Consider the following 22,786-nt stretch of genomic DNA (forward strand, 5'->3'; position numbering starts at 1 on the left):
AGAAACAAAAATATGCACACATTGACACAGTTATTTTGGACTAATGTCCCCGAAAAAACCCAATGTGGGAAAACCGATGCAACATGGGCGGATTTTATTATTCAACATTTTTCTTGTACAACAGGGTGCCAAACTGGGTTACTCACAAGGGGACCGTTCCCATCAAGCCAAAGAAAGACCTCCGATATATTACAGTTGGTTCACTCAGGCATATCTGAGGCTGGCATTAAGAGAGAGACTACTACAACACATACTCCTGAGCAGAATGGTGTGGTGGGAAGGAAGAACCACACGATTGTGGACGCTGTCCGGGCCATGCTACATGATCAAAGACTTCTGAAGTTTCTATGGGCTGAAACTACAAACGTTGCCGTATATGTACAAAATCAATGCCCTCATCAAGTATTGGGTTCCAAGACTCCTGAAGAAAAGTTCATCGGTAAGAAACCTGATGTTTCTAATTTTAGAATTTTCGAAAGCCCTATATATTTTCATGTGCCGAAAGAGAAAAGAAATAAATTGGGTGCATTTGGAAAGAAGGGAATTTTTGTGGGCTATGGTGAAAATACTAAAAGCTATAGAATCTATGTAGCCGGTCAAAGGGAAGTTGTAATTAGTCATGATGTTGCCTTTGACAAAGATATGGCTCTTAGCAAGGTGAGCAATCTTTCGACTTTGAGGAGCTCTCAAGAAGTCGACACCAGGGAACCGAAAGAAAAGGATGATGAATCAATGCCTGATGTAGAAGAACCCATGGATCCGATTGATCCTCCTCCACATGAGCCTTCCTCTTCTAGGAAGAGGCCTTCATGGCTTAGGGGGATACTTGATGATGATGAAGGACATGTTGCACCCTGAGGAACCTTTTGTGAAAGTAAGAAACCTAACAGGTATCAGGGATACCTGACCATCATGAGCACGACCATACAAAATGAGCCTTCATCATTCTCAGATGTCGTCAAGCATTAAGTATGGAAGGATGCTATGACCATAGAATATGAGTCTATTATGGAGAATGATGTCTAGGAAGTAGTTCCCAGACCCCAGACAAGACAATTGTTACTTCAAAATGGCTTTACAAGATAAAGCATGTAGCAGATGGAAGTATGGAAAGTATAAGGCTCGTTTTCTTGCTCGTGGTTTATCCTAGAAGGAAGGTATAGACTATGATGTGATATTTGCACCTATTGCCAGATATACGACCATCTGCTCGATCATAGCCCTTGACGCTTCACGAGGATGGAACCTACATCAGATGGATGTCAAGACTGCATTCTTACACGGCTCGATCAAAGAAGAGGTCTACGTGGAGCAACCCGAAGGATTTGAAATTTATGATCGAAAATCTCATGTATGCAGGTTGAAGAAGGCTCTCTATGGGCTGAAGCAAGCACCCCGAGCATGGTATGAGAGGATCGACAACTACTTGATGAAGTTGGGATTCACTAGGAGTGAAGCTGATCCTAACCTTTACTTTAAGGTTGAAGATGACAAGCCTCTCATACTAGTGATGTATGTGGATGACCTCTTTCTAACAGGTGCAAACCCTCTCATTCACAAATGTAAGAGGGAGTTGGCTTCTGAATTTGAAATGAAGGACCAAGGACTTGAAGTGTGGCAGAAGCCAAGGGAAATTTTCCTATCTCAAGGAAAATATGTGGTAAAGATATTGGAAAGATTCGGTATGACGGACTGCAAGCCTGTGACTACCTCGAGGATCTTAACTTTTAGAAGTTATATGGTAGTGATGCCGGACCACATTTGGGAAATGCCTCTGAGTTTCATAAATTCATTCGCATTGATGTTCTTGTTGAATCTCCATCCGAACATATGTTTTGCAGTTAGCATTGTGAGCTCATATTGGGTTGAGCCTCACTAGATTGATGCCATGAATCTTCTGAGATATCTTCGTGGCACAATGGGTTAAGATACACTGTCGGAGATGTGAGACTACTTGAATATACTGACGCTGATTGGGCAGGCAGTGTGGTGGACTGTAAGAGCACTTCTGGGTGTTGTTTCACCTTGGGATCTGCTTCGATATCATGGATAAGCAGGAAGCAGAAGTTGGTGGCTTTGAGCATTGCCGAAGCAGAATATATTGCTGCTAGCATGACCTCATGTGAGGTAGTCTGGTTGCGAAAGCTCTTCAGTGAGCTGTTTTCATTTACATTGGATACACTGTGATTCTCTGTAACAACCAGAGGTGGGATTCGATTATTGAGGAATCCTGTATTCGTTGATTGCTCCAGCAGATAGACATCATCTGGGATATGGTAAGTCGATGAGCAAGGAGGCTCCATCGCATTAAGATGATGTACAGGTTGATACACCTTGTCTAAGCCCCGAGGAAAGATCTAATCTGTGATTTTCCCAAACGACTTGGAGTCGTCAAGAAACCCTTGTACAAGGGTCCTGCATTTTGCATACATTGAGCTCTGAGGGCTTGCGGTTCTTATTGGAGCAACATACGACCACAGGGTGACTCACCCTCCCCTGGTGGTGTACACTGGAACAAGATGATTCGCTCTCTTGTGGAACAGGATGATTCACTCTCTTGTGGAACAGGATGATTCGCTCTCTTGTGTAGCACGATGATTAGTTCTCCTATAAGGCCTGGATTGATGTGTTCTCCATGGCGACTGTAGCAGGATTGATGTGTACTCCTGTGAGGCCTGGATTGATGTGTTCTCCATGGTGACTGTAGCAAGATTGATGTGTTCTCCTGTGAGGCCTGGATTGATGTGTTCTCCATGGCGATTGTAGCAGGATTGATGTGTTCTCGTGTGAGGACAGGATTGATTAGTTCTTCTGTCGAGGCATCGTACCCATGCAGTGTGGGACTCATGGGAAGTACCTCTCATCTGATCAATGAGCAGGGAAATGAAGTTAGGGAGCATAGTAGTACTGATGGACGCATCGTTGTATCTACCGTACTCCCTACGCTAGGATGACCTCCATTGATCTGGGATCAATGATACTGGTCTGGGACCAGTGGTAGGAGTTGTACCATGCTGATCTGTATATGAGTTAAGGCTGCATTTGTGTTTATTTCAGTATTTATATTCATAAATAACTTGTTAATGGAATTAACAAGTAGGAGAAATTAAACCAGATAATGCAGTAGGGATTTCTAACATGTCAGACTTAGAAATTTCAACATTATGAAGTCCCCACTTGTGGTCCATGATTAGGTAAGCTTATTTACTTGATTTCTCTAATGACTTATTGTATTGGAAGGCTAGGAGACGCATTGGATCTTATGCAAGATTGCAGATGGTTTCCGTTTGGGGTTTGGTCTCCATATACCGGGTCCTAACCCCTAGAGGGCTACATTGGCACATGTAGGGTGAGCATTGAGAGCCATGGGACTCCACAGCAACAGAGTACACTCCATAGATCCCCACAGCCATTCAGGGATTGCTCGTGGTTCACCTATTGGATGAGGAGGATGCACTTGATCCATCATGCCCAACCGACCCTAGATCTATACGACACACTTGGTAGATGATCCAAGACTTCCACGATGATGTGGCATCACCTACACCATCATTCTAGCCCTTGAGGGCGACCTACAGGTATCTTTAATTTGTTTGGAGACCCATGATGACACTTGTGTGCCCCCAGATTTCATTTGGAGCACCATAGATTATTACAAGGTGTCACCCCCTTGTCCACTGCTTTTGAGGGTCCTTCTCTTCATTATGGCACCCATGGACCTTATTAGGCCTTTTAGAGGGCCCTATGGCATGCAAAGATTATTATTTTGCCTCTTGAGAGGCTTATCTTTTCATTCATGGGATATTTTGGTGGGCTTGTCACCAAAAATTGTATTATTAGCACATTATTTTATTTTTGGGGCTTAGGCCAAGGAGGCTGATTTGAACTCCTTAGATGTGCATAAATAGAAGTGAGGTGAGATCATTTCTCATCATAACTTTGGATTGGATCTCTCTCTTCTTTAGACAATTTCACACTTTTTTCTAGAGGATGAATTGGAGCATTTATGGATGAATTTTGATGTATGGTTATTGGTCTATCTTCTCTTGGAGATTCTCTATTGTCATTTGTGAATGGTTGGATATAATCTATTGCATGTAAGTAAGAATTTTTGATGTTACTCTTGTTAATTTGTCATATATGCTCAATGGGATTTTTGTTCTTTTAAGGCTAACTTCTACATGCAAATTATTGCTTAATATTGTGGGATTGTCTCGATTATAACATTCTCTCCATGTATTGGCCCATGCAATGTGAGCGAAATCTCCTAGGGTAAAATCAGACCCTGATAAGCCATTCCTCTTGTGCACTTGAAGTATAAAAGATGCAAGATTGCTTTCACCTGACCTAGAGGGTTTGTGAAGTAATTTTGAGGCCTCCTTGACTGGGAACCAAGAAATATTACACATAATGAACATAGAATCCATTCTCCCAAGGATTAAGGCACTGATCTATCAAGGGTGGTCACCAAAACACTTATTCTTTCATCTTCTCCCAAGTCTAGCCACATTTGGGTGCCTAGGGCATCAATTTCCCGACAAGTTAGCCACTGAAAAAGTTCGATCTTCTAGGGTCTCCTATGCTGGCCTTTCTTCTAGCCCTCCTCCAAATTTGAAGACATTCTAACGATGGAGTTCGGAGGAAAGCCAAGCCCTAGCTCTGAGACCAAAACTTGCCCTGCCATCCCCAAGGCTAGCAGTTCCCAGGGTCAAAGCAACACCATTGAGTGAAATACTTTCTTTGATCCTTCCCGCCTTGTCTAGGGTAAGAATATCATTGATTGTTTAATACCTTCCTCATACCTGGTCCACTTGGCCCGATGTGGTCCCGCTCCTTCAAAGGGCATTCTTCAAGAACCTTCCGGGATACCAATTTTAACAAGGATTTAGGGTGTGAGGAACTCCTTTTAAAGCCTATTCTCATACACTCAACGCTCAAATTCCTCTTCCTTTCCCTAGAAACACATAGTACCTTGCTTAGAAAGCAAGCAAGCTCCATCCTTCAAAACTTGGTGGGAAAAAGTCTGGGTCACTCATATCCGTTGACTTACCATTCATTAGTGATTCCATACATATTGGGTCTCCTCCCATCGGCGAAAGTTTGTAAATAGAAGGGAGGCTTAACTGAGGTGACAGTGGGCTAAGACTCCATTTGTTGCCTTGGCATAGTATTTGCCCAAATTCCCCTTAGGTCCCCTGCTGTTTGAGCGGTAACAAGCCCTATGTGGACCTAGCGGAGCAATGTGAACCCAAGTGGGAGAAATGATGAATGGGGTTATAATGAGTGGAAAGGGGGCAATATATGTGGATGAGGGAGCGAGACCTTACAACCAAAATTAGGGTTTCCCATGAAACACCGTCCCTAAAGCCAAATTGTCAAGAAAAGAGATCCCATTGGACTAGAATCCAAGGTTAATATCCAAAAAGGGTCTAGGGGACGAGAGCACAGACATTGTCCATTCTTTCCACCGAATCCCCCTATTAATCCATGCCCAGATTAATAGGGCACCTTCAAACATACGATCATGATAGATGGGTTAGGGCCCACATGGATGGCTCAGGTGGCGGAGAAATGGCACAACGAGGTAGTTGTTGGCTGTAAGGGCCTGCTGGTTGTCGGTTGAGGACCATCTTGGAGAAATTTTTTCTCCTAGGGATATCACTCACAAAATGGTGGCTAACAGGTCCCTTACCAAGCTACTCTCAAGGATCTAATCAAATTAATTTAAAGAAGAGGGTTTTCTTTACCGTGGCTTGCTAAGATCACAAATTCAAATTCAACTTTTGATCTGCCTTATCCACTATATTTCCTTAATCTAGCTTTGAGAGTTTGGAAGGGATTCATTCCCTCTTGCTTGTGCAAAGGGAGAAATTCAATTTCGTTTTGTTGCATGCATCACGAAATATTTGAAGAAGGGTTTTGAGATGATAGACACGCGACATTTTCACTACTACTTGGGGTATTGAAGTAACTTAGAATCCAAGGTATATATTCATCTCCCAAAAAAAGTACATTGGAGAGTTGAATATATTTGGTATGGCTGATTGTAATCCTCTCTCTACTCCGAGGGAGCAAAATCTGAAGCTAACATCAAAAGAAGGGAGTGAATTTGAGGACGCAACTAAATATAAACAGCTTGTGGGGAGCCTTATCTACCTTACTACTACTAGACCAGATATTTATTTTGCCATTGGAATCCTTTCTAGGTTCATGCAAAAACCTTGTAGAGGCCAAGAACATTTAGTTGATACATTGTTCCACACATGAGCAAATTGTAGACATCTTCACCAAAGCGCTTGGAAGAGAAAAGTTTGAAAAGTTCATAAGGATGTTTGACTCACAAACATTCTTTTCGATTAAGGGCGGAATGTTAAGTACTTAATCCTTGAGATTATGGTATATTTTAAAATATTAACTTAGGAGAAATATGAGGAGTCATAGGTGAATATGAAGAGTCATTGGACCTCTTGGAAGATGAAACGAAAGGTCATATCTCTTTATATTTATGTTTGGCTCATTTTAATAAAATTATCCAATCTGTGGAGTTATTCAAACGTGGCCTGTTAGAATCAGTGTTGATAATATCGCTGAGATATCGGCGATATAAAGAAATATCGCGATATTTTCGGCGAGCTGATATATCGCCGACAAAATATCGCGATATTTTCAGCTTTTGAAAATATCGCGTGATTTCCGAAATATTGCGCAACAATTGAAAATATCACCCGGTGACTGTAAAAAATTTCTGCACGGCCTATAAAAATCCGATTTTGGTTTTTTTCATATCATTTTCATTTCTGATTGCTAGAGAAGGAAGGGGAGAGCTATGTGGTTGTTGTCAAGGAGGGTTTGAGCGTTCTAGGCCCTAGTATTGATATGCTATTCATGGTAATGTTGAATTCTTAAAGTAAAAGTGACATTCTCCTTAATCTTCATTTTCATCCTTTTACTTAAATTTTTAACATTACCATGAAATGACTCAGACTCAGGATGTTTGAGAGTGGTTCCGACCTCATTGGATTTCATATGGAGAAAGTAGAATTTTAGATTTCATTCAAAATGCAGCAGACTTATCAGTTTTTTAGGATTTCAGGATTGGGAGATTGTAATGTTTCCAGGTGACACCACCTGCTCGGGCTACCCCTGCCACCAGTAGAGGACGTGGTCTACCTCCTATAGCTCCTACTTCTAGTTCTTCAGCTTCTAGAGCATACCAAACTCCACTGCCAACTCCACCAGCACCAGCATCTACATCTAGATGGAAAGGGAAAGCTGTGGCATTTTCTTGCAAGAGGGGCAGAGGAAATCAATAGGATTAGACTTTAGTTATTTTCTTATGTGCTTGTAAGTTGTACATGAACAATGAACATTGAATATTCAAGAATCAAGACCAAGCATATCACATTCTAATTTCTAAATAGTAAATTTTGATTCTATTTATTTTTTTAAAGTGAACTATGAACTTTGAGAAGTAATTATATTTTAATTTGATTAGATAAGCTGCAACTTGCAATTTAATATGGATAAAAAACTATATTTTGGTATATATATATATATATATATATATATAAAAACCTGTCCCCGTGTCTTGTTTCTAGGTCGTGGTGTTTCGTATTGAATACTCGTATTTACGTGTCCTCCGTGTCTCGTGTCCTCGTGTCATGTGACTTAGCTTAGACAATATTGATGTATTGTCTCCGTGGAGGGTGGAGTCTGAGGAGCCCCTCTTGGAGGAGTCACCTTCATGGTTAGAGCCAGTGGCGGATGATCCATTAAAGCAGGGGCAGCAAGAGGAGGACTCGGAGTCAGAGGGGAAACAACACTCAGGGGAGGAGCAGGAGGAGGAGGAGGAGGACACTGCGGGAGCATCAGCATCAACACCATCTGCTATAGATATAGGAGAGCATAGCCCCATACCTAGCACTCATTATTTGACATTAGGTGCAGAGGCAGGGTCAGGGCCTCCTACTACTAGGGGCAGGCCTAGCAAACAACCCATCATGTTTTCCCGTAAAAGGGGGAGAGGGCAGTGATTTCAGAGAGATCGCTGCTAGTTTTATTTGTTGTGCTACATATAACTCATGATGATGAGATACTTTTATATGTGATGTTATTTTGTATTGGTTCTCCACATTTGAGTCCTTGAATGGACAATTATCAGGGATCAGCATGATTTGGTATCGCCTTTGATGTATCATTTCTATTTGACATCATATATATCAGTGTTTTCTTCATATTTATGTGCCAATGTGTTTATTTCATGTTGTTATTGCTTTATATGTTTAAAAATCTGAAAAAAATGAATATATTATGCATTTTTTATGCTTGCCGATATTTGCCGATATTTTGCCGATATTGCCGATAAGTTATTTTCTGGACCCTCGCCGATATTTTCCCGATACCGATATTATCAACACTGGTTAGAATAAATGGGGCTTGAGCATTCCGCTTTTTCAGTTGACTTTTGTCATGGATGACTATAAATCCAAGGAAAGCTTCAGAGGAAAGACGGATAAAGTTTTTATGCATAACTGTGAAACCCATAGGGCTGTTGAATATCTGTTTATGTTGTCAAAATTTAACATATTATACCATTACTCTTCTCGTGACCATCCTAAGGTTTTGTATCGATCTGCATAAGACTAGGGTTTCTTGCATTGTTGGAAAGGTCAGTCATACAAAAGCAGTTTGCCTGATTCATGAACAATTTGATTTAAATATACTACATATTCCTTTACTTCAAGGGTGTTGTGTGTTATATTTGTTTTATTTGTCTGATAGAAAACTGGTTTTCCTAGGGTAATGCTGTAGAACTCATTTGACAAGCCATACTTTCATGAACTGTCATTTGAGATGCAAAAGTTGTTCATACCCCATCCTGTGATATATTTTAAACACCAAATTGAATCTCGTGGATCAAAATGTCTTCCCACATCTCGATTGCTATAAGGCTTCAGACCACAAAAATTTGTTCCAGTATGTCTGCTATTTTTTGACTGGTATAATTTTTTTTATCTGGACATATGGGAGGCTTATTGATATATGGAATCATGTATCTCTTGTGCATTTGGATAACATTTATTTTCTAGAACAACATAACAGTTTTAATTCAAGATCCTTGGAGTCTTTTTTACTTTTCCAAGTCTGATTCTTGCATTTTCATTTCTAGCATGGTTTGACAATAATGTACTGTCAGAGGACATTGCAATTAAAACATAAATAGGGTGGGAGATCCTCTTGATTTTTTTTTTTGCTTAACATAACATTTGAATAAAAAATCATTGAAGCTTAAGACATAGAATGCTCTTCATCTTTGTGCTTTCAGTTTGTCCACTGGGAGAAGGGTCGAGATGTCTTTGACAGATTACTGATTGATTCAGATTGGGCAATTAATAATAGCAACTGGATGTGGCTGTCCTGTTCAGCATTTTTTTCCCAGGTTTGTTAATTGTGAATGTTTGAATATTGTATACTGTGAGTTAATTGAATATTTGAATCTGTTTTTTTGTATGTAGTGTGCTTTTAGGTTTGATTTTTTGAGATACCAGTAGGAAGCATTTACAAAGTTGGGAGTATAACAATAAATACTTCTTTCTCCCATATGGAGGGAACTCTATGAAAGGCTTATGGACGTTTGAAAAACATAAAATTTCTTTCCGCTTCCTGAACTTAAGCTATAATGCTGCAGTACCATCGCATATATTCTCCGATTTCGTTTGGAAAAAAGTATGATCCTGATGGTAAATACATACGGTATTTTCTTCCTGTGTTGAAAGGTGAGTTCTCTCTTTTGTTCCTTTCTCCCATTAAAATTATATTACCCTATTTTCTAAGGCATTTGAAATTCATAGTTTATTCTAGTCGTAAGTCATATCATTATTTAATCTCATTTATTCCCTTGGATGGTTGAAGACATTTCCATTCTTTGACAATTAAAAAGCTAAAAAGATGTCACAATGTCAGATATGCCAAAAGAATATATATATGAGCCCTGGACTGCACCAATGGATGTTCAAAGGAAGGTGAAATGTATCATTGGCAAAGACTATCCTGAACCTCGTAAGTTTTTCTATTCGTACTTCATGAATATCTTTATATCAAATATTGAAAAGGTGTTTTTTTTTTTTGTTGCATGAACCCCATTTACTGTTTTAATTTTTCAAGGGAAGGATTTTGATTCACTATCCTTACAAATAAATGATCAACCTACACACATGCATCGTATGATTCTTTAAAGTTTCAACAAATAGCACTGGGTATACAAAGCCGAATGCAGAAGCTTTAGAACTTTTCATTGTTAAAACCAGGCGAATTTCATGTTATCCACTTTGCATTATCATATATTTTTCATAGTGGGAAGGTTGGTTTGAAAAATCCATAGTTGCGATAGAACCACTCCTGATAAACTTGCTCCCTCCATTCCCACATTTTTGGGAGCTTAGGAACATGAACGAATCATCCCCATTTGGTTGGGAGTGGTTCTTTTAGGAGCTTAAACTAAAATTAAATCTTATTCCAAAAATTATTTAAATAAAACAACTTAATAATATTTACTTTATAGTTTTGGATATGAATAACTTTTAATGCATGTATGTTCATCTTTGTGTTAAGACTAAACATGAAAGTCTAATAAATCAACATGAAAATCTATCAAATCTAGGTTTAAGTGCGTTGTTGCTATCAACTAACCACATCATTGATTTTTATTGTATATTCATATTACGAGAGCAATCCTATTTAGCTTTTTTTCCAATCCAAACTAGAACAATGATTCAAATTTACGAAAATGTTCAATGTTTATATATGTAAAGTTCAATTTACAAATTCATTAATATTTTTATATATGTACTTTGTTTCCTATTTTTCAAATGAGTATTTGTGGATATTAAAGTTTCAATTTTTTGTTAAATATGTTCATATAACTATTAATGCACATTGATAATATTTTAATTTTGGAGATTTTAATACATCTTGAAATTGATATTTATTAATATTGAAAATTGATTTTAGTATATTAATATAGTAAAATCCAATATACTATAATATAAACAGTATATAGAAATTCTGACACACAGTGAGAGCAACTTTGTCATGGATTGGCCTCCACTCTGTTTGAAATAATATTTAAAATGTATCATTATTTGGATACATTATAATCGAAGATATTTTTTTTTAATATATAATATCATCATTCCCAATTTGACGTTTCATATATATTTGGACCAAAATACTAACCATTCTTGTAACATCCCCGACCACTACTAGGGAACGCTACGTACCCTGAACCGAAATTCACCATTTATTTCACCCAGTGTTCGAGCTGAAGCACATAATTCCTGGTTTTCATTATTAAACCCTAGCTCTGAATTCATTAAAACATGTATAATTAATGAATAAACAACACAACGCTTAGCCATCAATATTCACACAATAATTAGGATTTACACATGATGATATTGAGTTTCATATAACAATTTATATTTATCACTCAAATTCCAAATCAGTAAATCCTAGTAAAATATGGGTACAATCCAAACATATGCAGAATATACAAATATTTAGATTTGGTTATAGTAAACATAAATTAAACGGGTCTAGCACTAATTGTGCAAACTCTAGACTATATAACTAACATACATGTAACAAAACATAATTAGAGTAGGGTTGAGCCCTAAATGGATGAAACCCTGATAGCACATTGAGTATACGTATTCAAGGAATTAACCCCCTAGATCCTATTGCACAGTTTTTGTCAAAGCTCCAAGGATGCGGAAGTACCAATTTTCCTTGAGGCCTACTTTCCTGGTATGTTATCATACCATCATCCCTTGAATCCCACGAGTTGGAATTCCTAATGAAAACCTTTGCTTCCTTTCTAGATCGATGAATCCTTTGATGAGAATTCCATCAGAGAAACTTGAGGATGTTTCATATCCTCACTCGACATATGTTTTCTTTATTGACTATGATGATCCTAGTCGATGATGACCTCTGCTTCTTTCTATAAGTATCAATGAGGTTTCCTAAGAGCTTCTTATTCTTTGTAAACAATTTATTCCAGACATACTTTTTGTTTCCATGTCATGAGCTCTTACTGTTAATGCTTCTATCATAATGCTATTTTCTAATTTGATGCATCCTATCTTATTTACACTGCATCCTATCTATAACTTACAAGTAAAAGGTACCTTCTAGTGAAGAAGATCATCTCAGTCATAGTAGAGATCTTTTACTTCTTCATTCTTAGCTTTATACTTTTCAAGTTCTCCCTTTTGGTTGTACTTAATTCTGTAAACCCATTTGCATCCTATGGGTTTAACATTTTGAGGACAATCAACAAGTTTCCAAGTGTTGTTATCAATTACTGCTCGATATTCTTCAATCATAGCCTGTTGCCATTCTTTATGTTTTACTGCTTCGTTGTATGTGGAAGGTTCAGTAAAATCATTTGCTATCAAGGCAAAATTTCCTTCACTTCTGTGTGACTTCCTTGTTCCTGTTTTATTCTGCTCATCAGGCTTTACATCTTTCAAAAGTTGAACTGCCCATTTTGGTAGTTGATGCTCACTTGTTTGAGATTCTGAAAAGTCACCATCATTGTAAAGAGGATTAATGTAAACTGATGTTCGTCGATCAGATGAAGATTCTGGAGAATCACTGTCAGAAGAACTGCTGCTGCTTGGAGATGCAGATGAACTGTTGGAAGACCCAGATGGTGTTGTTGAAGTAGATGGACTGGATGAATCATCTTCAGATGAAGGAAAATCAAGTTCATACCAATTTGGTGAATTTGGTTGACTTTGTGTATTTCCTTTTCTTTGATTGCCTTTAGTTTCTAACTTTTGAAGAAGACTTTCGATTTCTTCAGCACTCTTACTCTCTGTTTCATCAAAAATTACATCTCTGCTCACAATAAATTTTCCATTGGTCAAAAGACGGTACCCTTTCTTCTCATTAGAATATCCAATCATTGTGCATTTCAAACTTCTTGAGTCAAGCTTAGTTCTTTTTTCTTTCAGAACTAAGGCATAACATATTGATCCGAAAACTCTAAGATGTTTAACTTGAGGTTTGAAACCAAACCAAGCTTCATAAGGTGTGATTCCGTCTAAAGAAGTAGTTGGAGATCTGTTTCTTAAGTAGACAGCTGTATGAATTGCTTTTGCCCAATATGTTGGACTTAACCTTTTGAAAGTTAACATAGATCTCACCATTCCTAACAAGGTGCGATTCATTCTTTCTACTACTCCATTTTGCTGTGGAGTGTAAACATTTGTAAGATGTCTTCTTATGCCATTATCACTGCAATAAGTTTTGAATTCATTTGAAGTGAATTCTCCCCCATTATCTGTCCTGAGAGTGCCTATCTTTTCTTTGACTTCATTTTCAACAAGTTGGCAAAAAATTTTAAACTTTTCAAATGCTTTTGACTTTTGCTTTAAGAAATAAACCCAAGTCATTCTACTGAAATCATCAATGAATAGTAAGAAATATTTGCAACCACCAAATGAAGTTTGTAGTGGTCCACAAACATCACTGTGAACTAGTTGCAACAACCTGTTTGCGTGCCATGAACTTGTTGGAAAGCTTTCTCGACTTTGTTTTCCATAAATGCAAGCTTCACATTTTGCATTTTCCTTTTTGAAGGTTGGAAGTCCTTTAACCATTCCTTGTTTTTGCAATTGAGAAAGACTATCAAAATTTAAATGTCCATATCTTACATGCCACAATCGTATAGGTGAAATTCTTGTAGTCACTGCCCTTGCAAAATCAGAATGCCTTGGAATAACTGTTCCTTTCATCCTTAACAGTTTTCCATCTTCATAACCTATCATCACTATTTGCAAGCTCTATTTGATTGAATTAATCTTAACTAAGTCATCTTCCATAATTATCTGATGTCCTACTTGGTGAATCGTGACTAAAGATAACAAATTTTTCTTAAAGGTTGTTACATACCATACATTTGAAATCATTTTTTCTCCAATGCCAAAGGAGAAAAACTTTAATTGCACCTCTTCCATAAGGTGTATGTTTTGTATCATCTGCAAGAAAGATGGAATTAAGATGGCAATCTTGAAAATTCCAAAAGAAGTCTCGTCGACAAGTCATGTGTTGAGTTGCTCCTGAATCCAAAATCCAAGCATCTTCATAATCACTCTTAAGATAGGAGGAAAGTTGTAATGCCGACGAAGAAGTAAAGACATATTCTGAGTCATTATCATCTTGATCATTTGCAAATTGTGCTGAGGGCTGATGAAACTTGGAAATTTGATTGATAGATGTTCGACAATATTCAGCATAATGTCCAACTTTGTTACATCTTCGACACACAATTTGACTTAAGTCTCTTCCTCTTCCTGGAGATTGTCCTCTGCCTCTGCTTTGACTTATGTTTTGAGGTTGTCCTCTACCTCTGCCTTGAAAATATCCTCTTTCTTGATTGTTTCCTTTGCCTTGAAAATTATTCCTTCCCGAACTGTTGCCATTGTTAAAGTTGTTTCCTCTGCTTTGGCTTCATGCTCGACTTTGTACATTATGTGCTGCTTGATTCTAATTGAAATTCCCTCTGCCTCTGCTTCTAGAACTGTCAATTGATGATTTACTAGTGCTAGCCTCTGTGGAAAAAACATCTTCACCAACTTTCTTTTTCTTCCCAAAGGTTTTATCATGTTGGGTCAATATTTCGCACAGCTCATCAAACTTTAGCTTCTCTAACTTTCCAGTTAATTGTAGAGTTTCCCAAAAATGTGTGTAGGAAGAAGGAAGTCCAACAATTAAAATTGTGACCATAAAACTATCATCGACTGCTTGAAACTAGCATTAACGATTTGCTGCTTAATATTCTCAAGTCTGGAGATGTATTCAAGAACATCACCTCCTTCAATCAATTTTTGTTGCAACAATTTTAATTGTAGATCAACTCCTTTTGATTTAGGCTGAGTATCAGAGTAGTCTTTAAAAATTCGCAAAGCAGACCATGCATCTGTAGCATTTGCTATATGGACATACATTTCATCATTAACAAAAGATTTAATGAGATCTAATGCTTTCCCATTTTGCTAGTGCAGCTACATCTGTGGGTTTATTTGGCTTAATATCACCATCACATATATCATGCCACAGTTCATTATAAATGAGAGTGCTTTCGATGAGGCGTTGCCATGTTTTGTAATATTTTGTGCCTTCAAGTTTGTCAGAATCAGAAAACAAATTAATCAACTTTGACATTGTAGTGTTGAAACTTCACACCATGAATCAAGCTCAAAAAAAAAATCAAGATGGGCAACACAACATGCAACACACGTTGCAAAAACAATCTATTGGGGCTTGGCATTGACCTTCGTATAGACGTTGAAACAGGAGAAAAATCACTGAGCTTTGCACTTGGCTCTAGTCAATTTCTCAGAAAATTACAAGGTAACTTTCAAAATTTGACTTTTACAATGATTTTGGCAAATCCTGGTTAAAAAAAAAAAAATTACCCCCCTCAAAGTAAAATTACTTTGATTTACAATGCCACACTTATCTCTCCAAAAACAAATTACAAATAAAATATCCTTATTACTCCAAAAAATTACAAATGACCTTATTACTCCACAAATATTACAAAATCCTTATTACTCCAATAATAAAACATTACATAAAAATATATACCTTATATCCCCAAATACCTATTTCCTCAAATTGTAAATGGAAAAGCCATGTACTATGTAAATGAAACCCCTGTTATAGTCTTGATTCCCCAACGGACTGTAGTTGGCTAGGCAAATTATCTTCCATGTAACCTCTGCACGAGACCTTCGAATGGGAGTATGGCTTGAAAATTCGCGAAATTTTCTTATCAACATCTGCTGATTATGAAAATAAGGAGAATTTAAAGCGGAAAAAAATATCGTTGTTCAATTTGGAACCCTTGACAAGATTAAGTGTAAGACGAATGCGTGCAAACTTTCCAATGCTCTTGGCTTCGACATTTGCAAGACTGCTGGTAGCGTCCAAGGTCCTGAGGTCAATTCCTTGCGTGAGCTTCTAATTTGCTTAAATTTATAATGCTTTTTGTGGTTGTGAAACTCTGTGACTCCTCATAATATCACAATACTCCCTTCCGGTGGTGGTGCCCTTCCTTGGTGCACTCAAATCCCTTGAAAGCACCCATTGAAGGGAACAATTTCTTTCTCTTCGGCTTTTAGAGTCACCCTCCAATTTGTCGTCTGGACTGGTCTCTGAGATGTGCGTCCGTGGCAAAGATTATTCCTCCTTTTGAGCGTTTATATTTAAGGAGCATTCTCTTGTAAACTGTAGCACATATTCATTCCTCTTCCTTGCAGAGAACTGCAAGCTAGAGCCAAATTTTTTTAATTACTTTCTAGATGTAATTGACGGTTTTCAGAAGGAATCCAAACCTCAAGAGTCTGAGACCTATGAAGAATTTAAGAAAAAAATTGAAGATCTGGGGTTTCATCTCAAGGTAAAATCCAACTTTTTGAAAATGAGAAAAGAGTATAGGGTTCTAGATCGGGATTCTCGAAAGGCTGAGTATTTGGAACAATGATCTGATCAGAGACGGTTAAGCTCATTGAAATAAACAAATATTTTCCGTAAGCACATTTGCAAAGGTCTACCATGCAAGAAACACGAAGATGGGAGAAAGCGTGGCCATTAAGGTAATGGACAAGGAAAAGATTCTCAAAGTGGGCATGATGGATCAGATTAGTGTCATGGACTTCTCTCACAATAGAGGTATTTACCATAGAGATTTGAAGCCAGAAAATTTGCTTTAGATGAGAATGGGAACCTCAAAGTCTCGGATTTTGGTCTGAGCGCAGTGACACAACAATTTTATAATAATACACAATTTGATTTTCAGATTAATCTAAAATCAATAAGATAATAAAATTTCTTTTTTTGTTGAACATAAAACTGGACAATTTCCATACCAATCATTTGCTGATCAATTCAATGGAGTTTTCCTAAAACTTTTAGAGCTAGAATCTCCTCCTCACAACAACTGCAACATTATTGAAGCTCTGATACCACAAGAATGGCAGAAGTGTCCTCAGACACGTAATTTTATTAATAAAAAAAACAATTACATTTGGAATTTTGCAAGAGTTTACACTCGAACAACAAAACACTCTTGCAATGAGCTATATATAAGCTCAAATGTCCTAACTACCTCTAATTATGGATCACTTATTAAATAACGAGTGTCCACTTACAATAAAAGCTATTCAAACAACTTGCTAACAAATCTCCTAAATTAGAGCCTAAGATATGACACATTTGTAGAGTCATATCTTGTTACAACAATATACTAATTCTAAATGTCTCCATTAAATAATTAAATATTGTAGATTAATAATTATTAATTTAATATCTTAAATTAATAATTATTTTATTCTAACTTTATGACATATGATAATATTTTATTTTTGGATCATCTAACATCTTTGACTCAGGCTCTTTCATTTCTTCATTAATGTGGGCTTCTTCCCTATTCCTCTTGTCCTTACTACGTTTAAGACAATCTCTTCTATAGTGACCAAGTTCTTGACCTCCATAGCATCTTACTTTATCCATGTTCCTCTTTTTCTTTTAAGGACCGAACTTTCCAAATTTCCCTTTTTTTCTTGTCATAGCAGCATATGCTTGATTTTGCTCATTTGGTCCAACATCAATCTTTGCCTTCAATATGGTTTCTTCGATCTTACAGAGTGACCATAGATCTTGAAATGGAGTAGTCTCTTTCTTCCCATATAAACTTAAAGTGAAGTTACCCCATTCTTCCAGTAGTGCATTTAGTACCACATGACTTCTCCTAGTTCTTGTAGTTGATCTCGAATTTCTGATATCCTCATGAAGTATGAGGCTATTCCATCTTCCTTGGATATCTTCAGTTTGTAGAGTTCTTGCCTTAATGAGATTACTTCTCTTGCAGTAGTTACAGAAAAAAACTCTACCAATTTGTCATATATAGCTTTTGCAGTCTCCAACTTTGATACATATGTGATTAGAGAGTCTTTTATAGATTCTATAAGAATCCTTTGGGCTCTCACTTCTCCCTTCATGTATCTAGCATGTGCTTGAGTATCTTCCTTTGGAGGCTAGGTTATTGATCCCTTGATTTGATCCATGACCTCATTCTCAATAAAATTCAGGTCTATCATTTTCTTCCATGCAAGGTAATTTATAGCTCCAACCAATTTATTGCTTTCCTTGCAAAAGGACATTTTGATATTATCAGATATCGTCATAGACTTACTTGAGTGATTGTTGCTTGCTTCCTCCTTAATCTTGATGTTGATAGAGGATCTGCTTCTTGGGTGATTGAGGAGAGAGAGTTTGATTCACGATCCTTCTTGAATGTTGTAGTCTTCCTTCTTTCTTGAAGAGCTTCCACTCCTTTGATGATGTATAAGTGATGATCATGGAAGTGCTTCTAGGGTTTCGATCTTTCTTCATGCTTCCTTCGTGAAGATAGTTTCAAGACTCTTGCTTGGAGTATTCTTCGATCTAGGGTGTCATGTCCCTTCCTAAATAAATTTGGTACAAGATTAATTATTGTATTTTGGGGCCAATTTTGGAGATAGTGGGGCCCATTTGATTTTGATAAGAGATTAGACTTAGGAAAATTTATTTCTGTTGTGGTTAGGTTCTACGTGGGGGCCAGGCACACTAGGGAAATACGCACTCCCTAGTTCGATTTGCATGGAGGTGGTTAAGTGAGGGCCCACGATGGAGGGAGAATTGGAGGGTAAAGTGCTCCACGAAATCTATATAAGGAAGGTAGCTCTCCTCATTTCATTATCTTTTGGCATATCGATTTCTCTTTGGTTGCTCGAGCTGCTTAGCCGAGTCACTTGTTGTTCAGCAAGAGTTCTTCAAGCGAAGAGCTCACCCTTTCTTCAGGGGACTTCAAGTGCCACCCTAGGAATGTTTTTCTTCATTCTTCTGGAGGAGGATTTCGTTGTGGTTTCCACCGCATTCATCTCGAGGTGGTGCGTATTACTGGAGGACATAGTGAAGAGGAGGTCGAGTTTGCTTGTGGTGTCTTGTAGTGGAGTTTTTTTGGGAGATTTTCTAGAGTGGAGGCATGGGAAGTTTGTTGTCATTTTGGAGAGTGCTTCTTGGCAGTGTGACTTTCGCACTTCCTGGTTCAGCGCAAAGGCAACGGTTGGGTGCACACGTGGGAGGTAAAACTTCAGTCTTTGAGGCTGAACTTTGCCGAGGAATCAAGGGGATCATTTGTGGAGGAGTTTGCTACATTTTCCGGAGCTTGGGAGGAGGTTTCATTGGTATTCTTTGCAAGTCGTATTCTTGAGCAGTTTGGAGGGTGTAGGGCATATTGGAGGACGAATTTGAGAGGTTGGATATTGAAGTTTCTAAGTTTACTTAGTTTAGAAACCCTTCATGCACTTTTTCTGATTTATTCCTACCTACTTGTTATTTTTCTTTAACAAGTTATTTACAAAGTAAATACTGAAAATAAACACCAGTGCATGCTCAACATATTATAGATCAACAAATAAAAGAAACAAGAACAAACACATTACATGACACCATTATTTTTGGACCAATGTGCCCGGAAAAACCCAATGCGGGAAAACTGCTGTAGCTATCCGAGGGTTTTCTTATTAAGCAATATTAGAGTACAATCTGGGTGTCGAAACTCGCCTACCCAACAAAGAATTTCCTTAACAGCTATACCTCACAGTTTGAGAGAAATCTCCTGGCTGAAACCCCGGAAAATCCTTCCGGCGGCTCCTCAGCACAAAACTACTTTGCAACCCCAGTGGCTGCCCAATCTGGACTGCGTCAGCGCCTTTCTATCTCATGCTGGCCCTACGTCAGCCTTTCTTGGCCCGCGTCAGCCCTAGAAGGCCCTATGTCAACTTTCTAGGCCTCTGTGTCAGACACGCTGGCCTCTTTGGTGCTTTGTGAAACACTTGGATGCCTCTGCGTGGCCCTGTGTGAGCCCTTGCTGGCTCTGCGTCACTCTCCTTAGCTGCTGCGCTACTCTCCCGACACAATCTCTGCCTTCTCTGTTTCTCTGTACTTAATGCCCCTCAACTGCTCTCCCTATCACTGATTCTATCTCTCTTAGCAATGTTGAAGTTTCTAAGTTTACTTAGTTAGAAACCCTCCATGCACTTTATCTGATTTATTCCTACCTACTTGTTATTTCCATTAAAATATTGAAAATAAACACTAGTGCATGCTCAACATATTACAGATTAGCAACTAAAAGAAACAGAAACAAACACACCATATGACACCATTATTTTTGGACTAAAGTCCTCGGAAAAACCCAATGTGGGAAAACTGGTGCAACTATCTGAGGGTTTTCTTATTAAGCAATATTAGAGTACAATCTAGGTGCTGAAATTGGCCTACCCAACAGAGAATTTCCTTGGCAGTAATACCACTCAGTTTCTGACAAATCTCTTGGCTAAAACCCCAGATAAACCTTTCGGCAGATACTCAGCACAAATCTTCCCTAGAAACCCTAGCGTTAGCCTCTCTTTGGACTATGTCAGCCCCTCTTTGCCCAGCGTTGGCCCTGCGTCAGCCTTAGGGGGCCTTGCGTCAGCCCTCTAGCCCTCAGCGTCAGCAACGCTAGCCTCTCTGAGGCTTTGTGCAGCTCCCGGCTGCCTCTATGTGGCCCTGTGTGAGCCCTGGCTGGCTCTGTGTCACTCCCCCCCGCTACTGCGCTTCTCACTTGGCACTAACTCTGCCTCTCTGTCTTTTTGTACTCAAATGCCCCTCAGCTGCATCTCCCGATCACTAATTCTAACTCTCTTAGGAAACCCCGCTCTAGAGAATAGAATGATTGATCATTCTGGTGTGTTCTCCAAGTGACTCCCAAGCCTCCTCTTATACTTTTCTTGTTGACATATCAACGGCTGAGATTAAGTCCCTAATCAACGGCTAAGATTAGGTCTGGCTTGATCCATGTCTTTTGGACCCTTCTAACACAGATTCATATTAATACACATTAATATTTTATTTTTCCTAAGTTTAGACTTGGGCACTCCATTAAAAATATTAATTATTTTAATATCTCATGATCTTTTTAGAATCTGCCCAAACACTTTCTCGGTATTGGAGATCTCATGTACCCCAACCTCTCCACCAAATTTCGTGGATAGAGCACATCCGATGCTACTCCAAATCAACACTCCCTCTTAGCGAGGACTGTGCTCTAGCAATACTCCTCATTGAGTATTACTCTAATCATCTGGCATCGATACCTGTGTTGATGCTAGGCCTTCTTGCCCAACATCCTCTGCACTGTTGCATCCTGTACTACTGCCGATGGTTCTGCCACTACCACTGCTGCATCTGTATGACAACTCCCTTTGCATCCATGCTACTGCTGGTCCTTTCTCCCAACACTGCATCCGCACTGCACCTCCTCTCATCATGCTGCATCGTGTTGCCCATTGCTGCATTGCAACTTAGTTACTGAGAAGTAACTAATCTCCCAATCTGACCTCCTTGTTGGGCTAGAGACACCCACTGATGTTGAAGCTCCCTCTGCCGCTGACAAGTGCTCCCTCTTTGACCTTTGCATTGTTGGAACAACTCCCTGCATCTCGCACCGTTGCACACCTCTCTGTGTCGTCTTGCACTGGTGCAACATTCCTGTGCCTCTCGAACTACTGTAGCTTGCTAGCTTCGCGCTGTCTCAAGACTCTTGCACTGTAGCTCTCTCTGTTGCTTCATCCACATCCTTCTCTACCCATATCAGCCAGTCCTGCTACTCCTCTTCTAGGCTCCCGTAGCAAGGTCTAATCCAGGAGGTTGGGTACCTCGAAGATCCTGCCCCTCATTACTTGTAGTCCGCTTGACTACAGCTTGATGTCTCCCCACTTTCGCTCGAGTGGTGCGTGTTTACTCATGGCATAGTCATTGTATATCAAAAATTCCTTCTCTGACTGTGCTGGCACTGCCTTGGTTTCAAAAGACTCCCCCTTAATCCGCTTCCTTGGACACTGGGTCGCATAATGACCCAACTCCCCACAGTGGAAGCACTTGATCTTGGAGAGATCTTTCTTCTTCCACTTCTCCTGCTTTCCCTCAGATGCTAGGGCCACATCTTCCTCCTCTTGCTTGACAGTGATCCCCTTGTTGCTGCTACCGTTATTCGACTACCGTCTGATCTTTTCCTGGCGAAGAGTTGCCCACATCTCTTCCCAAGGTGGAAGTGTCCCTCTTCCCAGTATCCTCTGGACAAATACCTCCCAATCTTCTGAGAAAACATTCATGGTTGTCCTCACCATCAGCACCTGATCTAGTGTCGCCCCTATAGCAGTCAACTTATCTCATATCTCATTCAGTCCTCCGAGGAAGGTGTCAATCGGTTCTCCCTTCTTCATCTAATATGACCTCAACTAATTCTCAAGCAGCATTCTTCTCTGCACAGAAGTATGTTGGTACATCTTCTTGAGAGCCCCCCACATCTCAAATGTCGTTTCCTTTTCGGCTATGTGTGGTACTACATTATCCTTGACCCCGTCAAGGATAATGCTCTTGGCCCTCGCCATCGCCTCCTTGTACTTGTCGTTATCATTGGGGTCAACTGGGATAGCTATTACCTTCAAGGTGAAGTTCTTGACACGATTCCTGTCAAGTATGGATAAGATTCTGGCCTTCCAGACTGTGAAGTTCGATGCTCCGTCCAGTGTATCCTGGTCTCTTACTCCATGTAGTGCCATGATGCTCCTCTACTTCCCTCCTGGAAGTTCTCTGTTCGACTCTTCTGAGTCTCTACTTCCCATCT

General features: G+C 39.0%; 1 protein-coding gene across 1 annotated transcript in view; it reads left to right on the plus strand.

Annotated features, from left to right (window-relative positions):
* Positions 1–22,786, plus strand: part of UVR3 (DNA photolyase family protein) — a 303,194-nt gene that overhangs the window by 225,144 nt on the left and 55,264 nt on the right. The window contains exons 11-13 of the mRNA XM_089396602.1: positions 9,326–9,439; positions 9,689–9,776; positions 9,964–10,059. Coding sequence (XP_089252728.1) covers positions 9,326–9,439; positions 9,689–9,776; positions 9,964–10,059 — 298 coding nt within the window. The remainder of the gene's footprint in view (positions 1–9,325; positions 9,440–9,688; positions 9,777–9,963; positions 10,060–22,786) is intronic.

Source organism: Pinus tabuliformis, chromosome 1_2 (genome assembly GCF_031772625.1).
Source record: "Pinus tabuliformis cultivar Carrire ecotype Pingquan chromosome 1_2, CPIR1, whole genome shotgun sequence".
Classification (NCBI taxonomy): domain Eukaryota; kingdom Viridiplantae; phylum Streptophyta; class Pinopsida; order Pinales; family Pinaceae; genus Pinus; species Pinus tabuliformis.